Source organism: Toxorhynchites rutilus, chromosome 3, assembly GCF_029784135.1.
Source record: "Toxorhynchites rutilus septentrionalis strain SRP chromosome 3, ASM2978413v1, whole genome shotgun sequence".
Lineage (NCBI taxonomy): Eukaryota > Metazoa > Arthropoda > Insecta > Diptera > Culicidae > Toxorhynchites > Toxorhynchites rutilus.
Window position 1 is genome coordinate 122,041,933 of NC_073746.1, and position 21,167 is coordinate 122,063,099.

At 35.8% G+C, this 21,167-nt stretch overlaps 1 protein-coding gene across 2 annotated transcripts in view; it reads left to right on the forward strand.

The window, feature by feature from the left end:
* Positions 1 to 21,167, forward strand: part of LOC129779968 (protein spire) — a 434,695-nt gene that overhangs the window by 224,425 nt on the left and 189,103 nt on the right. For both annotated transcript variants that reach the window (XM_055787780.1, XM_055787781.1), the window contains exon 5: positions 9,603 to 9,797. In XM_055787780.1, the coding sequence (XP_055643755.1) occupies positions 9,603 to 9,797 (195 nt within the window). The remainder of the gene's footprint in view (positions 1 to 9,602; positions 9,798 to 21,167) is intronic.

Sequence of the window (21,167 nt, forward strand, 5' to 3'; positions counted from 1 at the left end):
AGTTTTGTTTGATAAAATATAGCTTTTGTGATAAATTTGTATTTTTGTTTTTGTAATTATTGATTGAGTTTGAGTGAGATTGGGTCCCAAAAGGTCGATTTTCGGCCAAAAATTTGTTTTCGTGGTGACACCAGATCTCGACGTTTCATGCATTTTTGAGTCTTTTGGCATCGAAAAAAAAATACGCTTTTCCAAATTTCTAAAATCTCTCCCCTTGGAAGATTTTCGAGGATCAAAAAATCAAAACTTTGAGCGCTTTGAGGCATCCCTAAATCATGCCCGATAGAGCTGAAACTTTGCACAGGTATCAACGGAACTACGCCAAATCCGGAGATACTTGGCAGTCGTCAAGCGGAATATCAACGAAAATTAAAAATATATCATACATCATCGAACAAGGTATAGTAAAAAATGCAGGTTTACTTCACTGACGAAAATACCATGTATACGATTGATAGAAAAACAAAATACGATTGATAGAAAAACAAACTCGAGTAAATCCGTTTTTTATAATAATCATTTTCAATCCTGGAGTCAAACGAAACGTATACCAATGAAGTGGAGAACCATGGTTTTGCGACGGAATCGCGACATCGTGAAACTTTTTATAAATTTCCAAGAATAATATTTCTTAACAATACATTGAAACTTAGGTTAAAAGTAAAATGCAGCTCATTTTGAATCGTCGGACGAGATGAAACTTTCTAGCATCAAAGCTAAGTCTCGCTGCATGCCGAACCATTTAGATGAGCAGAAAACGTCGACTTAGTGTCTGCTTTTTGAAGCACTTGTCGTTCACATTCCGGAATGAAGGCTGACCTATACACTTATTGCTGAAAGTTTGACACGGAAAGCATGAACGCAATACACACAATTCTCTTGCACGGGTATGTCCTCGATTTGTAGTACTTAATGCTTGACAATTTCCGTATTATTGAAATATCGTCGAGTGTTGATTTCATCTCACTGCCGCTAGTGTTCGCGCCCGTGCGATATCGCTACGCAAAAACTATCAGCTCGACATGCCCCTTCCCAGGGTGCAACTCAATTTAGCGCAATGCTTCGTCCTAGCACTCAGCCCAGGGCAACATTTCACTTCGTATTCAGGTATGGTAATTAATCACCCAGCCTCACCCAGTGGAGTGCTTGCTGCAGTTAACTGCTAGACTGAACACAATCGTGTCTACCGGCGGCGCATAGCATTCAGCAGGATCTCGTCATACTCTTCGTCCGCACACACTCTCGGGAATGCGGAACACCGCGCACCGTTAACCCTATCTTGCTATCCGCGGCGACGTATTGATGTAACGAACAAGTTCAGTTCAGCGGTTCAATGTCACGAATTATGTGCACTGAAATATGCCGCTCGATGATGACGATGCAGATGCAGACATTAGGATTGTCCCCAGACAGGTTTTCAACTCTGCATTTGCTCAAGATTTGCTACAATGGATGACTAGGGAGTGTAAATGTGATAATTACTGTCATCGATATTAAAACGCAGGTGTATCGAAGCGTTCGTTGGGATTAAGTGATTAAGGTTGTAATAAGTGTATTATTGTTCACGCGTGCACCTTCTCCAACCGTTCCCTCGATTTTAGCCAACGTTGAAGGTTTAAATAGTCGTTAGCTGAGTGCTGCGTTCAATGTTCTACATTTATAACATGAACTTGAGATACTTCCCGAGCAAAATTGAATGGGCAACTTTGAGCAAATCTTATTGTTTCACCATTTATATGCTAATCACTCCACACTACACGGTGCTCTTGAATTGCATCGTATTTTTGTTTCGTCTGTTGCATAATTTAGCATAGTGATTCGGATAATTCGTCGTTTCGCCCGGGATAATCGTCGGCCTTGACTGTGGTATTTTTGCCTTCAAGCCGGATTATGCGCTGTCTTGTAGCCTCATTTAATCTGAAGCATTTTCTCCTCTCGGTTATGGTTAAACAGGCAAGCACGGCTATATCTTGAGATGCATCGGGGTGTTGGATTTTTTGTGACCTCCTCTTAGTTGATACCATAAAATAGCACTCCCACCAAATTTAACGATCGCGTTTAATCGTTCTCGGTTTAATACGCTCGACAATTTCAGCTTTGATTTCCCGCTTTCATGTATGTTCCCCATTTTTTTTTTTTTTATGCATTCCCCACGGTTACGATCAAAGCGAAGTTGTTGATGGTTCGAAAATAGACATTTTCGAGAGCCGAGAGCCCTCTTCGCAAAGCTGTGATTTCCGTTCATCTTCCGTTGGGAAGATGTCCATAAAAATGAATCGACAGAGAAGTTTTAATTTCATTATCTTCGATATGGCATTTTTTCGACGCAGCGATTCTCAATCTCGGGTGACATAAAAGTGGAGACGTGGTAACTTCACTGAATGCATCACATTGTACTGATTCAGCAGCTGACGCCATTCCAATTAGTCTATTTCTTCAACACACGATAAATTGCGTCTGCCCACAAGCTCATTCGCGAGCGCGAATGAGCAACAGATCCAGTAAGCAAAGAAAATCTGGAAACCATCATGAAGTAACAATAATTTTGATTTGTTATTCCGAACAAGCGTGTCAGTTGTTCATTCTCACTTTCGTGGGGGAGAGAAATCTAATTGCTTTGCAAACTGAATTGCTATGTTGGGGTACGTAATCTAAGTTTCAATTTCTAGCCCACACCTAGAGGAAGTATTTCAAGAAAAATAAAATGTTTGGATGGCAACCAGGCAAAATGACGACTTGCGCCTTCCAATAATGGAAGCATGTCGTGTCCAGGATTGATCAGATAGAAGAATTACCATCACACTCTTGTTTGGAATCTTAAAATGTGACACAAAGAGTGTTTGTTTCCAAAAAACGCCACCCACTATAAAACATCCGCAAAAAGTGAGAGGAGTTAATTGTTCAAACGGTAATTAGAGAGCAAAAACGTTCTTATTCCAAGGTCACTAGGGGGCGTGTTTGACATTTTTTGTCATTAAGTCATTGACGAATTTTCGTCAAATTTGTACGATTCACGTTCATTGGAATGCGACAATTGGATTGTTTGTTGACTATGCGTTGGAGGCGCCGTGACAACACACGAAAAAGCATTTTTTCTGCCGAAGATGAAATGTTTTTTTCCAACGCTAGTTTGGGTTTGGGAATTACCACAAATTTCCAGCTTTGCAGTTGCATTTTTTGACGTACACCAAAATAATTTTTAGCATATCTTTTGCAATCCTCATTTATAACTTTAACTGAGCTTAAAAATAACAAAAAAAGTGCTTTTCTCTCATACTGGTACAGCATTTACTCAAGCGCGTGGCGATTTTGTGTATAATATATACGCCGCTAGCTGATCCGGCGAACTTCGTCCAGCCCAAATTTGATCCTTTGATATGAAAACTTTCAAACATTTTCTTACTAAACGAACGTTCGTGTGTCCAATCGCAGTACTCTTCATCGATTGATAACCCTTTGACACTTTTACAATTTCATTTCTCAGACTTCTACCAAATTAATTAAATAAAGACAGCTCAAAGCGGACGACTCCTTCTTCGAGTTTTGCGCTTATTAACACAGATACAGAAGATATAGGAGTGCGTTTTATCTTCTGAAAATCCATTTCCAGTTTCGAACAAAGATCAATTTCTTTAGCGCAAACATCAAAAGAGCTAACAATGCTCATCACGATGTAATTGTAGAACATATGTGAATTCAATTGATTTTCCGAAAATTTTCAATTGTGTTGTATTACGTCTTTTGGGAACATTTCGGGGTAGAAATTGAGAAACTAATCGGTGACTGACAATAGGAAAGAACGAATGATTTTCCTTTTCATATAATCCAGAAGGATGTGCCCAAGACACGACCGCATTGTTGACGTAGGAATTGTTGCCGAGAACAAACATTACATAAAATTAAGAATCAAACTCTCTTGTACAAATTATTAGATTGCACTGACAAAGACCGAAAAAAAATTAATTCCACTGCTTGAGGGACATGGATGATTCGCACACACGGACATTTTGAGCAGGATGTCAATATAACACTCAGTTCTGTTGATTGTTCGCTATCTTGAGTGACACCGAAACAAAAAAATTATCAAATATCCAAGTAGCTTTTCAATATCTCTTAGCAAACTTACCTATCCTGCGCTCCAAAATACGTTTTCAACCAAAGAACACAGCTTTGGATAAAAACCTTCTTCACGAAAAAGGTTCTATATTGAGCACTGAGTTTGATGGTTCTATAGGACAGTGTTGAAATTAGAGCATTTGTGCAGACTCAAGCCAGATGGGTTACAAAATTAACTAGCAGGATGAATTCATCACTGACGTTCAGTCAGCACGGCAGCTGTTCACGAAGTCAAATGGCTTTTAGTAAGAGTTGTAGTTTTTCTAATGCATGTATATGTATATATATATGTCTAATGCATCTATATGTAGTATACATGAACGAAACACGAAGCTAAATCGACCCGAATTTCAATTGGACTAATAATACAACGAAATCGAGAGCTCAAATCAGACGATCCGTTCGATGCGATGATGCGCGAACAGACATTTGTGGCTTTTGATTTTCATATTTAAAGATTTTAATATTTTTTTTCAGCTTTGAAGCTATTTTACAGCAAAATTACTACCAGTTAGTGTCACACTCAAACTCATACTGAACGTTTTACAAAGCATGATCGATTATTGCAATGAAATTTCACAGAGCAACCAATATGTCGAATAATATTATCTACATTCGCATGTACCGTTCTGAATCATATTTCGGACGCTTAAGGTATATGATGCAGAAACCATATCTCAACTTTATGCATAGGTATAATTTGGTTGATATTTTTTATAAATTAGCTCAATATGCTTTTAAGCTTTCTACTTTGGTACCTATTTGATTGAAAACATAGAAAAAATCTTCGAATAAAATGCTTTTCAAATCAAGCGAATGAGAATCAAACTTCGGACACCATTTATGAAAAAAATAAAATTTCGGTCAGATTGAATTCAAATTTCAGGCACTTTATTTTGTAATTTTTTTACCGAAAATTACATTACTATGTAATAATACCTACTATGTAATAATTCAAACGTAATTCTCAAATGAAGTGATACAGGGAAACTTCGATATAACGTACCCTCGTTATAACGTACCCTCGATAAAACGTCACTCGAATAACGTACATTTTACCTCGATATAACGTACACATTATCGAAGTCCAAAAAAAAATTTTTTTAATTTTTTGTTTTCTGATAGAACAATTAATTATCTGTATTTTGATACTAAAGCTTGTATCCAATCCCGAAATACAACTGTTTTGTGATTCCGGATTCTGAATGCATCAAACTTCAATCAACAGAACGAAGGAAAACATCATGAGAAAAGTTGGCTTCGTCTTCTTATTGATTTTATTCATTAACCTTACTCAAACAGCAACACAATAAAGTAATATAAGCTACGTTTCAGAGTTTTTTATTATGCTTCGATATAACGTACAATTCGATACAACGTACAATTTTGAAAGTAAAATGTACGTTATATCGAAGTTACCCTGTAGTGAATCCAAGGGATTACTCTAAAGAAGCAATTGTGATATTAATTTCATATTTATATCATCAGTACATTAAGCATTTCAAGATATTAGAATAAAGTGTCCGAAATATGATGTTGTCCGAAATATGATTCAGAACGGTATACTGCATTTCGAGCGAGTGATTTACGACCGAACAATTTGCACAGCATGCTTCGCAAATGTAGTGGTATTTGAAAACAACAAAATACCGATGCGATGTCTTTCGCGCCACAAAGTATCGTAGCAACTTACATTGTCGACATAATTTTAGGTAAGGTTGGTTCGCATGACAACCCACCACTTGTAGATAACACTTGACGTACACTGATCGCTGTCTTGAGTAATAAAGTAATAAAACAGAAATCGCGACACACGGCTTATGTGCTTGTTGCGTGGCAAAATTATTCACCGCTTGCTCCATTTGAACGGCTAAACTGGGGAAGCGTAAATTGAACCAATCAAAACGTTGGATTTTGCGGAGCAGTAAATCAAACCAAACACATGATTTCGCATTCTTATTCAATGCCAATCAGAACGCGGGATTCTCGTGTATATGATGATTGACATTTTTAAATTGTTCGATAATTGGTTTGATGAAGTATATAATGCAAATGCCTCATAAATCCATCAGGAAATGACTAAACAATAAGCATTTGAAATTGGACAGTTTTCACGATGCGGCAGATTTGGTTTTTCAATGTATACCCCAATATGTTCCCGAAATACGTAATCCCACGGTAAAAAAAAACTAAATATGCTTGATGGAATAACAGTTAACCTAATCATTTTGAAATTATTATCACTATAATTATCTCATCGACAGAAATAGCCTTTGTATCCATGAATTATTCGCCATTTCCATCTCAACGACTGTCGAAAAACTTTGAAATAATAAGTCCTGTCTGTTTCGTCATTTTCAATTCTGTTATTGTTTGAGGCCTCGCGAAACGTTGTACTACAAAATTTTGCTGAAGTAAACGAAAAGGGATCACAATTATATCGAGAAACATCATCATCAAAACCTCTCCTATTATGAAAATCGGATACATTATCGTGTTTGTTGTCGCAGCGGCTTGATACGTGGTCACTTTTTCAAAGTTTTTAAACAAGTAATAACAAAAAATATTGAAAACAAAAACACACACGACCCTCTTCGATTTTGTTGAAACACAATCACAATTTCCATTTTCATATGATCAAATTAAATTACGACTGATTTTTATTAGGGCATATTCGAAATCATTCCTTTTTTCTTTCGTATCTTTCTTTTAAAAAATCGTAAAAAATTATATTCATTGCTAGCTGACCCGGAAAACTTCGTCCCGCCCAAAATTTGTTTTTTGTTATCAATACCTTCAAACATTCACGTTTTCTTACTATGAGCAAGTTCATGGGTCCAATCGCAAAACTGTTCATTGATTGATCTTCTAATCGACCCCGTTGAATTTACCTTCTACTATAGAATTCCTAGTATTTCTAACAAAACTCATCATTTTAATGTCAGATAATTTTCAGACATAATTCTCGTTCAAAATTTCCCAACCACTTGCAAATAACATGTTTCTCCGTTACATGTAATCGGACAATTTCTTCCTCGTGTTCTGCTTTTATCAACACATTCGGCGATACTTTTTCATTGGTATAGATAGAAGAAGATATAGGAGTGCGTTTCATCACATTAAAATCCATTTCCAGTTTCGATCAAAGATCAGTTTGGGAATTTAATTTTCCGTATTTTCCCTTTTTTCCGAAAATGTTCCAATTGTTATGTTTGGTTGAAATATTTTTGGTTAAAATATGTGTAATATTTTTATGGAACCATTCCAGAGGAGGGAGGGGTGTCATACCATCATGTAAATATTTCTCATATCCAAAAACCCTTACATCCCAAATTGTGCTTGATTAGTTCTCGAGTTATGCAGGAGTTTGTGTTTGTGTGCCCCCTGTAACTTGTGTTTCATTTGTGTGGCAGCCCCCCCTCCTTAGAGAGAGGGGTGGAGTGTTAAACCACCATACAAACATTTATTGTACCCTAAAACCTCTATATGCCTAATTTGGTTCCGTTTGCTTGATTAGTTCTCGAGTTATGTAGAAATTTGTGTTTCATTTCTATGGCCTTCACATACAAATTTGGTTTCATTTGCTTGATTATTTCTCGTGTAATGCAGAAATTTGTGTTCCATTTGCATGGCAGCCCCCCCTAAGAGAGGGGGAGGAGTATCTAACCACCGTAAAAACATTTATTGCACCCTAAAACCTCCACATGCCAAATTAGGTTTCATTTGCTTGATTAATTCTCGTGTAATGAAGAAATTTGTGTTTCATTTGTATGGCAGCACACACCCATACAAATGAATTTTTGTTGTGAAATTTGTTGCCATTCTAAAAGTGGCTTCATGATGTCTCTATTATAGAGGGCTCGATCCTTATTGACGAAAAACTCTAGCAATATATTTTTATTTTATTATCACAATGGAAATTTTGCAATGCGAGAAAAAGGTGGCGCTTGGTACCAGGTCCGGACTATATGGTGGATTCATGAAAACATCCCAATCAAGCTCTCGGAATCGTGTGGCTTTGCGTTATCCTAATGGAACACAACCCCTCTTCTGTTGGCCCATTATGGACGTTTCTGGTCAATCGCTAGCTTCAAACGGACCATTTGTCGACAGTAGAGATCTTAATTTAGTGTATTGTACTAAAAACTTGTAGAAAAAATTTTAATAAATATTAATAAAACAAATTTGAAAAAAAAAATGCACGTATTTTTCTGTTTGTGTATCGGCACCATAAACACCATTCACAATTTCAGTGGTCTGGCTTGCATTTTCGCATTTATAGAAGAAAAAAGTGTGAAATGTACCGAATTTTCTGTTTGTTGACCCTCATTGTTAACAATCTGTAACTCAAAACTGAATAGAACAAACAAAAACAGCATGAGATTTTCTTAGAGTGAAATGTCACCTTTACAACGAGCCTAAACTTGAAATTGTACGATCGATATTACGTGAGATATTGATCAATAAGCCAGCTACTGAGAAAATAATGAATAACTTTGTTCCCAACCTAATAGATCACAAGTTGAATCAACCATCGTTATCTCTAATTCATTTTCGACATATATTCTTCCGGCCGGTGTCACTCATAGGCGTAGCAAATATGACTAAGATAAAATCAAACGCCGTTCTCTTCGGAAGCATATTATAAATGGAGTATTATAAATGGTGATGTTTTACTGTTCTACGGTACGGTACAATTATGAACAGAACTCACCTGTTTCCCGATTCTCGGAGAACTATATGAGGACACATTAGGTTACATATCACAAGAGTGATAAAATCAAGAACAACTGTAGATTCTCATGCCATATTGAGAGAATTTGCAAAAAATATGAAGGTACACTCAAACTTATTATCGCGTAACAAAACGACGCAGATGTACAGATCCCATCTTTTCCCAAATGCAAATATGTCTTCCGTTGTTCGACAATGAGTTTATCAACGCAGGTCACAATTGCCAATGCCTTTTTAAATACGGTTATTCCACATAATTTGCATTTCTTTCGCCCAGCTTCGGTGTATTCTGTTTTGCCCATCAACATTTTGCATGCTCAGTCCTTCTGTCCCGTTACCTTACTCGGCGAAAGATGAAATCTCAGCACAATTACATAAATTGGTTACGTTTGATGTTCCTGTCCTCCATCCGGAGAACGCGTCGCAGCTTTTGTGTGTTACATCAGACTGCATAACAACCTCCGGTGACAGTGTTTTCAGTGGAGAGCGAGACACCCCCCGAAAAGCGCATCCTCAACGCAAACAAATGATACTTTAGATTTTTTTGCTGCTCAATAAAAGCAAACAAACAATGGTGCATTACAATCGCGCTTATCGTGGCTAAACCATCGAGGAGATCCCTCAGCTTGATTCCGAAACCTCTTGCCCAGCGTTTACCTTCGTGTAGGAATTAGCTTCTAACAATCGCGAAATCACAACTGCCAACCGATTACTCCTAGTTAAACCGCTTCCTATGTTTGTACTCTTTCCAGTTTTGCTCGTCACGTGTGTCCCCATCGAAGCCGGAGGACCATTACCGGGCCGTGTGCCGAGCGTTGGCCACCGAAACGCTCGAGTTGAGAACGTTCCTACAGAGGGTTTGTCAGGGTGACGCCGAGGTGCTCCGATTGAAGGCCCAAGCGGAGACCTCCGGGAAGGTGCTGGAGAAAATCCACTTCACCGATTGGGTAAGTAGTTGGTTGCTTCTAATACGCGCCTGACTGTCACCGAAGTCTTCGCCACTTCAGTTTTGAACCTGTTACGAATTTGGTGTGACATGAAATCGAGAGTAAGCTCGTGCCGAAATATACCGAAGTCGGCACAAGTTTACAACGAAAACGAAAAACAGCTATAAATTGTGTGATGATTACTGATGTTTATCGAGCCGAAAATGAGATCGAGAGTGGACAGCAACTAATCCGCACGCTCCGCGTAGGAATTGGGGTTCCATTTGGAGTTTGTTGATGCACAGCAGTGACTTAGAGAGTGCATCCTTCTTAAGCTACAACACAAACTAATCTAACACTACGACTGACTATTTCGTTGTTTTTAATCCAACTCGATCCAGTTATTAGTTATGAGGAGATGAACATTCAATTGCTCAATTCAATGATATGTCGGAAAAAGGAGAAAGCTTGTGAGACCACTTGTTGAGTTTAAAATATGACAACTTTGTCACTAGACATAACAAACTACATATACAATTATGGAATTGTGTTTCCTTCATTTATTTCTTTGGTTATCGATGGTCAGTTTCGATTCAATCAGTTCAAATCATAATAATATGGCTATTAACATTGATCTAGATCACAACAATTTGCAAATCAAGGTCACAATTTATATTTCCAATTGGCTTTTCGTCCAACCCAGTTTTCACTTGCGATCAAGAGAGCTATTTGTGATCTACAGAAAAAAATCATGCCAATCAAATCCAAATTGACCTAGGTTTTTACCTGTTGACCTCTCTTGAAGGGGAAATTATACGATTAACCTGTCTATGGAGTTAAACAAAAACGTTTTTCCTCCCACGCTTTGACTGAGTGTGGGTACACAGTTTTGAACGATGAAGATGTTCCAAAAAAAATCCCCCATTCACCAAGATCGTCATTAAATTCTCTTTCTATAAATACCGCTGAACACACAGCCACTGCAATTTGTTGGATTTATCACTTTATATTCAACTGCAAATAATCTTGCAAATAAGTTGGATGGATTTTATTATGATTTTTCAGATTTTTGATAACACATTGCGGAGTTAGTACGTATCAACTCATAATTTAATTGGTATTTTCTGTGAGAGACAAAACTTCTCAATGGAGACTTAATTGATTTTTCCACTATGGACATTATAATCACTAAGAGTTTGTATAGCCTACAAAATTATCGAATCCGTTCAAATGCTCCAAATTTTGCATTCATCCAGATTTTAGATTTACGATTTGAGATATAGGTTTTTTTTCTAAATGGTCGTTTGAAAAAAACTAATTTGAATTAATATGTTATCGTTCGCTGTACAGAATTATTCTAATAATATAAAAATGTTAAACAAAGTTTTTTTCTAACATAGATTGTGTGTGTTTTTTTTATAAAACCTACGAACCTAGGGACGACTTCTTTTCAAAAAATACACTCGACAAAAAAATTACAGGAACAGAGTGCGGAGTCGGTGATTTTCGACATGTTGTAACTTCGTAAAAAAATCAACTTTGACAAAAAAAAGTTATTTAAATTTTTTGCATCGATTTCAAAAAAGTGCCAAAAACAGAATTTTTTTAGTGCTTTACAAAATCCACTGTAATTCTGCAAATATCGCAGAAAGTTCTAATGTTTGCAGGTAAATTTTTAGCCTAGTGTATACCCTAAACATCTGTGAACGTTTCATAATGATACGTTCAGCCGATTTTTCTTAGTTTAGAGTAGATCAGAGGAGCGTTTAATCGCAAATCGTATCAGAAGTACAAAATCCTACTTTTTTTTCAAAGTAAAGCAATCGTTTTTTGGATCATCGATTAACTTTGAAAAATCACAATTCAAATTTTCGACAAAAATCTTTTTTTTTCGGAAGTTTCAATTTTTTAATGAAGACTATCCCATAGGTTTTCATTTCATATGTCAACCATCTGATTTGGTCCAGTAGTTCAAAAGTTATAAATTTTAGTGGTGGGAAAAAGGGTAATAAATAATTTGTTTGGACCATCGGTCAACTTTGAAAAATCATAACTCAAAAACAAAAAATAACGCCTCTGATTTTTGAATATGTTATGTAAATAACCTTCAGCTTATAAGGAAAAATATAAAAAGTAAAGCACCCTGCAGTCCAAAGCCATGTAAAAAGCAAAAAAACAAATACAATCAATGAATACAAGAAAAAACTGCTAATTTTTGCAAGTGTAATATTTTTCCGAGAAAGACTAGCAAGTTGACTTTAATATCCATCTGTATCGGTCTAGTAGTCCAAAAGTTATGTTTTTTTTTGGAAAAGCCGTTTTTGGAAAAAAAAAAAAAGAGGAAAAGTGATTTTTCGGACCACCCTAAAATAGAAAACAAACTTGCAAAAAAATGATTTTTTGGACCATCGGTCAACTTTGAAAAATCATAACCCAAAAAAACGCCTCTCTGATTTTTGGATATGTAGAGATAAAACCTCAGCTTCCAAGAAAAAATATGTAAATATAGCACCCTCTAGTCCAAAGCCATGTAAACAGCATAAAACAAATACAATCAATAATTACAAAAACAAAACTCAAATATTTTGCAGGGGTAATATTTTTCCGAGAAAGACTAGCTCATTGCCTTTAAATATAATATGTCGATCATCAGAATCGATTGAGTATTTAGAAAGTTGTAAATTTTAGAAGAAAAAAAACATTTTGGCGAGTTGATTTTTTTAACCACCCTAAAATGGAAATGGGCACCCTAATGAAAACTAAATGGGTTTAGTATTTTGCAACAAGGAACAAAACTACTTCTTTTTGTGAAAATCTGAGAAACACTATGTGTATCGATTTGACATGGAATGGCTGAATATAAATGCATCTCTCATAATAATATTTTTATATGAACGAACGATTGAAATATTGTCAATGTCAATCATTATCCAAACGCGCTCAATCTCACGTTTTAGTTGGTCCAATTTGTGCTTTGTGCAAACTGTAAATATTGGGTATGTTATTTTTATTTTCCTCAGTTTCTATTTTGCTTCTGGCTTTTGCTACTGAACCTGCGACATTTTTTGTTTCAGAATACATTCTTAGATTATGCACAAATCAAGCATAGTGCAGAGCTTCCACTGACGTGCAGAACCCAAGAAAAAATGAATTATAGTAAATCACATTTGAGAAATACTTTCATTCTTCAGTCGCCGTTGCAATTCTGATATTTTCAAAAAAAAAATTGAATCTCAAATCTGTGATGGGATTCGAACAAAATATGCTTCGTTTCGGTTTTTATACCTTTAGGTAAAGAGTGTTTTTTTTATCTTTATTTAAGAGGCTTTCAATCGTAGGCTGGTTCGTCAGGTAAAGAGTGTTTGTTTATGATTGAATCACACTGCAGGTTTCCACCTCCAGTTTTCGTTTCACTGCGGTTGCTATTGATTCGATTTTAAAAGTGCTACATACTATTATTTGTGGAATATTTATTTAAGAATGAATAAGAATGATTCTACGCAACTATTACAAAAAAAAATTTTTTTTCCACTTTTTCCTAAAAATGACTTTTTTCAAAAATTCATAACTTTTGAAGCACTGAACCAATTTAAATGATCGACATATCAAATTGAAGCCAATTAGCTAGTTTTTTATAAAAGAAAAATTGTACTCGCAAAAAAATGGACTTTATTTTCGCAATTATTAATTATAATCGTTTTTCAGAGGTTTTTTTTTTTGTTTTTGGGATATGATTTTTCGAAGTTAACCGATGGTTCGAAAAAACATTTTTTCCCGTTTTTTCCTCTACAAAAATCAATTTAGCAACACACCGAGTTTTTTATAAGCATTAAATTATTGTTTGATGAAATGTGATAAGATCCCCTTACTTGATCCATCAAGCTTGATTTCGAAAATGCATGGTGGCACAGAATATCAACATGGAACAATTGATCTTGATGTTGCTATTTGAAATACTGGGAACAAACAATAAGTTTTTTGTGGTTTTCCGAAAGATTGTATATAAAAACAACGTTTTATGAAGTAAAGGGAAAATTTATCAAAAAATAACATGGGACAACTATGCTTAGAATGGCAGTACCGTATTTTACAGATACGGTTATATTGCAAATTCATCAACAATCACGCATGCATAGGTGGCTCCAATAAATGGCACAGACAAGTCTGCCTAGAAGATCGTATTTTCCGCCCGCACGGCGTGGTTTTACGCCATTCTTGGAAAAGTTAAACCATGCGAGAGAGAAATTTATCCCTTGAAATACTGTGGCTTCGGCTGTGGTAAACATCCATGGCTGAGTGGGCTAATTCCAGTAGTCGGACACCATTCAACGTGCGGTTGATAGGTATCAGAGCTGGAGCAATTACAAACCTCTCTGCTCCGCATGACAGACTTACATTTGCGGTACCGATTGCAAAGACACTTGAACGTGGGTCATACTTAGATATGTCTATGGTGGCAGTCATATAAGAAAAGTGACAGTTCTCCACAAGACAGTTAATTTTTTAATTGAGATTGTTTATTGACTACATGTTTCTGTGGTAATGTTGGAGAATGAAAGTGAACGGTTAATTGGTGTACTTTATACTTATTTGAGCAACGATATGTTTCAGGTTCATATAAACAGCTTTTCTTGTTCGAACAGCACTATTTTAAGACTCCTGAACTATTAGCTTTTGATCCTAGCTTAGATAGTAATTTAAAACCAAACAACCAATTCATCGTTTCAAATTCCAAACAAACATCCCACTTGGAAAATACACACTTACGTATAAGACTTTAATAATAGACTACAAAGCTTTTACGATACCTAGGTTTCCCCAAGGCCGTTGATTCCGTATGGACACTGCTAATCGTGTGGCATTCATTGCGATATATTTCAGCTACTGGCTTCTGGTATTGACTCAGTCGACCCAAAACAGTAGCGATGTGGTCTCGAATAGGGCCACAAGACGCTGTTCCACCCCCCATAATTCCTACTATCATCTCCACACTTCATGCATTATGAGCCGGAGCTACGAAATGAGCGATGTGTTCACGCCATATTTTTTGGGTATTAATACCATGTAACTAAGGTCTCAATGGCTCGGCGATTTGGTTTTGCTCCGCTTGCCTGCGTCATACGTCAAGTATGGTGCAACGCTTGAGTCGGGGTGAAATTATCACCGGAAGTTTTAGGCGTAGCGGGTAGCGGTAGCGTTTCACAAAATGCAACCTAGGAGTGGCCGTGGCGCGATTTGCGTAGCTTGGATTGTCTGACACATTGTTTTTTGGCAGCAAGCGGATACCTTCGCTTGTGATGGTTTCGGTTTGTTTACAGCGCCCCAGGAATGACTGATTAGCTAAGGGCTGATGTAAGCTTTCTTGGCGCCTCCGAAGCCCGAGCCAAAATATCATTTATATTCCGCTCGTTCGCCTGCAATTATGGGCATTTGGCATGAGGATGAAAGTAAACGTTTGATTGTATACTCTCCGGAATGGCATAACCGGGTAAGCAGTATGCAAATATTTATTTTCGGCTTTTAATATTCGGAAACTTTCATAGTAAACTATCAGATGCACAAAGAGAATCTCCGACGTATATTTTTTTGAGTGCGCTGACTGAAGTATTTTATGTTTCAAATTTATAATAATTTTTCTAGTATTACCAAACAATAACTGCTTGAATACTCCTTATATTTGCATGTTCGCTGAATAAATGGAGAATCTATGCATTGGTGATACACATTATACTGATCCGAAGTTGTTAATTTGACCAATAAAATAGAAATTTCTTTGATCAGTTTCACCATTTTGGATGGAGTTTTTTTAAAAAATTTAAGGCAGTACATATAATAATTTATTTGTAAACTTTATTGATATATATAACATTGTTATCCATTTTGAGGGGTTCGGAAAGAAAGGCATTCAGATAACGATGAGTCTTAAGTTTCCATTCTTTTGTTTAGACTATGCCAATCATGGAAAATTCCAATAAACAAACCTTTTTTCATTCACCGGAATCTATGGAAAATGTTTTCGATAGTATTCCTCGATATTTTGTGATGTTAAATCTCCATTAGTTTTTTCCGAAGAAATATATTTCTATGTTACAAGTCACTAATCTTGCGATGATTTTTTACTCGAAATAGCACCCGTGCACAGTGGTCCAAAAGTGCAAAAACGTGATCGTGAGGGATTTCTCCAAAACGGTTAATTTTACGTATATGATGTATTCGGAGAAGTTTTAAAGTACAACGAGGGCCACCTTTTGAGGGCTGCCATTTTGAAATGAATCCCCCTAAAAGTGAGATCCAAAATCCATTTTTTTCGTCTTAAGAGATAGGAAGTTGGTGTCTTCATAAAAATTATAGCTCTTATCAAAACAAACAATTTTGCTGAAAACATCAACATTCTATCTATTCAGGTAAAAAAGTTATGGGACATTTTTGGTGAAAAGCACCAAAAAAACATATTTTCGTCCTAACTTTTCCTCTTGATTTTTTACAATGTTACAATGTTTACAGAACTTTTTTGCCTAGTCAAAACACATATTTTTGACGCACGTTGTTTTTTTCTATCTCTTATATATTTGGAGATATTGGAGTTTTTATGTTAAAATTGACCAATTTTTGAACTAGGATATTTCATAAAGAGGCAGATTGGGGCAGACCAAACCGATTACAAGTTAAAGTACAAGCAAAATGCTGCAAAACCACACTTCAAGTGTCTGTATCCACCTGTATCCTCAAAAGTTACACTTAATTTAAAGGAAGGCCTCCATCTACGTTATCCTGTTAAAAAAAATTACATAACATAACATAACATAACATAACATAACATAACATAACATAACATAACATAACATAACATAACATAACATAACATAACATAACATAACATAACATAACATAACATAACATAACATAACATAACATAACATAACATAACATAACATAACATAACATAACATAACATAACATAACATAACATAACAAAACATAACATAACATAACATAACATAATAATAGAATATTCTTAACAAATATCTACAGGAAAAATGAATTATCAACAAGTGTTTATGCTTGGGAAAAATGGCAATGGTGATAAAAATTAACATGATTGACCTGATAGAAGAAGTGTCCAAACATTTTGGAATAGATACGACATTGACACCTGATATTGTACCGGAAATTGAAAAATATTTATCCAATACTTGCAAATATTTTAACCGACTTTGGAAGAAACAAAACCGAACATTAGAAAAAGTTCTCGAAAAAAATGCAGTTTATTTCAACAAACCTTTTTGTTTGCCAGAACATATTTTGAAATGTGTTCCATCAACTTCTAGTGCTACAAAGCGAAGATTGAAATCATTCATAGAAACATCTGACTGTGTCAAAAGGCGAAGAACAGCCAAGCTTCGGTCAGTTCACAACGCGAATCAGTTAGCCTATGCGGCTCAAATGTCCTTGCGTTCATCTGGACAAAAGTACGCGGCATCTTTAGTCAAAGAAGCCACACAAACTTCACCATTTCGTGCGACAAAAATGTGGAACTCGTGGCAAACATCAAAACTTCCCCAAATAAACCCATATTCGCATTCAAAAGCATTAACGTTAATCATCGACGAGGATTTAAGAAAGTCACAATACGTTAACATTCGAAAAAGTGCCAAATTGAGGAATGCTGGAATATACCCTTCATATCATAAGATTTTAGCAGCGAAAGAACAATGCTATCCAGATAAGCAGTTTGTTCATGTGACCGAAACTTCTATCGAAATCAAACTACAAAAATTTTTGGATCACACTGCTTTACGCATATTTCAAGCTTCTACTGAAATAGTTGAAAACTTTTCGGATGAAGAGCTTAGAAAAATAACAATGGTTTTTAAATGGGGATTCGATGGGAGCAGTGATCACAGGCAATATAAACAACGTTTCAGAATAGACGAAGATGCATCAGATTCCCATATGTTTCTAACCTCCATTGTGCCAATAAAAGCGGAAACTTACGGAAAAATCATTTTTCAAAATCCCACGCCGTCGTCAACTAGGTTTTCAGAAAAAATATTATATAGATGTATACAAAACAACTATATTCAATATAACATATTTTTTTAACAGGATAACGTAGATGGAGTAGACGGCGCCAGTGGTTGTATGGTTAGCGTAACAGCCTCACAATCCGATCGGCCTGGGTTCAATCCCAGCTGGCGTCGTTGGGATTTTCTGAGGCGAAAAATCTCTGGTTACGTCTTCCTTCGGAGCGGAAGTAAAAGAAGTTGGCCCGGCTCATGAGTTGTTGAGTCTGATAGGTAGGAACAGGTGGAGTCGCCTCCCTGATGTCGGTGATTGGCACTAAAGTGGCGGAAATAGGCCGACGAAAAATAAGCGAAGATAAAAAAAAAAAAACGTAGATGGAGGCCTTCCTTTAAATTATGTGTATCTTTTGAAGATACAGGTGGATACAGACACTTGAAGTGTGGTTTTGCAGCATTTTGCTTGTACTTTAATTTGTAATCGGTTTGGTCTGCCCCAATCTGCCCCTTTATGAAATATCCTAGTTCAAAAATAGGTCAATTTTAACATAAAAAACTCCAATATCTCCAAATATATAAGAGATAGAAAAAAACAACGTGCGTCAAAAATGTGTGTTTTGATTAGGCAAAAAAGTTCTCTAAACATTGTAAAATTGTAAAACATCAAGAGGAAAAGTTAGGACGAAAATATGATTTTTTGGTGCTTTTCACCAAAAATGTCCCATAACTTTGTTACCTGAATGGATAGAATGTTGATGTTTTCAGCAAAATTGTTTGTTTTGATAAGAGCTATAATTTTTATGAAGACACCAACTTCCTATCTCTTAAGCTGAAAAAAATGGATTTTGGATCTCACTTTTAGGGGGATTCATTTCAAAATGGCAGCCCTCAAAAGGTGGCCCTCGTTGTACCTTAAAACTTCTCCGAAGACATCATATACGTAAAATTAACCGTTTTGGAGAAATCCCTCACGATCACGTTTTTGCACTTTTGGACCACTGTGCCGTGTCGTAAATCATCCGTCGTTTTCATCTGATTTAGCTCTCGATACCTTCCTGTTTTTTTTTCTTCCTAAAAATGAAGACAAAATTAAAAGAACGTTTTTGTGGCATTTTGGCCATCTGAACATCTTCATCCGAAGTGTTGTACTCCGATTATCAACATGAGGTTAATGAGCTATTATTCAAGTGAATCTGCAATCTAAAAACCGACTGATAAAAAAATGTTTAACAATATGTTACACTCAAATATTATGCGTAATATATCAGTGGTTTGCTTCATTGATCGATTATATTTCGTTTTATTCGAAGCTAATAAAGGCGATTAAGGCTTTCGTAGTATTTTTTCAAAATGTTTCCAAAAATGAATATTTGAAAAAAATCATAACTTTTGATCTAATCGACCGATTCAGATGATCGATATATCAAATTGAGCAATGAGCAATGATTCTTCTTTTCTTAAAAAATATTCTACTTGCGAAAAAAATTGATTGAAGTCTAAGTCGATAAGTATCAAAATTACCAATCTGAGAACCACTATATCGGTTTTGCATGGAATGGCTGAATATACAGGCCGGACTCGATAATATACTGAATCGATAATATATATTTGATTCAATAATATATAATTATGGACTCGATTCTATACAGTTCGAAGAAAATATATATTTTTTTATATTTCAAATATGACTCATTTCAAGAAAAAATGTAATACATTAACATTAAAGTGAACGTAAATTCGCTATTATAAGTACAATTGTAAAGTAAAAATCGAGATTTTAAATTAAAAAAAATTAAAATAAAATTAATAATAACAACTCAAAATTGATATTAAAGTTTTATTTTCAAAATGTTTCTTAAATCCACCAATTTAGATGTTTCACAACTGTATCCTGTATAAAAGGATGAAGAATGAGAGTCTTTCAATCGAAATCAACAGAACCGTCTTACGTAGCGTACTTTTTGAAGTAGATCCAGCTTGAGGCAAACAGAGCCCGAAAGAAAAGTCTATAAGTAAGTTATTGTTGAAATTCAACCATAGTAGGATTTTCAACCATAGAAGGATTTTTTCACCAAATATGATACCCTATCACCTCCTGAGAGATTTGGGATACTTGTAGTTGTTTTTTATGTGAGAAAAATGTTTTCTGGCTTTAAGAGGATGAATCACAAATTAAATCCTTATTTTATATTAAAAAAACCAAAAGTACAAATTAGTGTTTGGTGCACAAACCGCGTAAAATCCTCTTTCACAAATTGAGCTAGGTAAATCTGATCTTTTAACTTTTGCGTCCTTTTTATTACTACATTCTACACATCGCCTTTAATTTCGCCTTGGTAGCCTTTCAATTGTTTTATAAAAATCTCTTAATTTCATAGAAAAATGTGCAATAGCGATAGAATCTAGATTTATTCAATTTGTCAACAATGTTAACATAACACAAAAGAGAGAGATATCGCGCTCTCCATACTTTTGGCATACAACATATAACGTCCTCAAACGGTTAAACACGTTTTATCATTGCCTCTAGTGTTGACAGACAGTAGAGTGAATAATTCACGTAGATGGCTGATTTCTGAAGATTGCAGGTTCGTGTTCGGTCACGGTCGCCATGAAATGTGTATAACCATACCCGGTGGCTTTTCTCAATAAGTAAAAACAATTTACATCGCGTTGCGCGAACTACAGATGCCTGTATTTCCAATCATTGTCTTGAATTCTACAAAGCTTAATTCTAAGCACGCCGCTAGGCGTGGCTTAAACATTAAACAATGAACGGTAAAAGAGAGAGAGAGAGAGAGAGAGAGAGAGAGAGAGAGAGAAAGCGCTTTGTTTTGCGCCAAGCATGGGAAGTAATAAACAGCTGGGTGACTAATATTGTTTATTATTATTGGATGACATTAGTGTTTCATTATTTTGGGAATGTGGAGTGTTTGGTTGCACTTGATAGAATGGAAATTTATGATGTGGAACAATAATGTGTGGGAAAGGAAAAATGTGCTAAGGGATAATGAGTTATCCTGTTACAGTATCTTAGATTTGACGGCTCCCATCAAATTTTGCACAGTGTATTTCATGGACGCTGCTGACATGTTGCGAGAGGTTTTTAAAGTTTATAACTCGACCATTTCTCGACAGATCGCAGAGATGATTGCATCAATTGACCTGAAATATTTTTACGCACATATTGAAATGAAGAAAATTATATAATTTTCTTGAAACGAACTCCTAGACAACTGAAAGATATCAAGCACTGTCTAAACGAGAATCTCTGATTGGCCACAATTAACTGGGCAACAGAATGAAAGTTTTGTTGCGATTTCTATTCCAGCCAGTCCATTTTCTAGACAGCGAGCTACCATCGGCACAT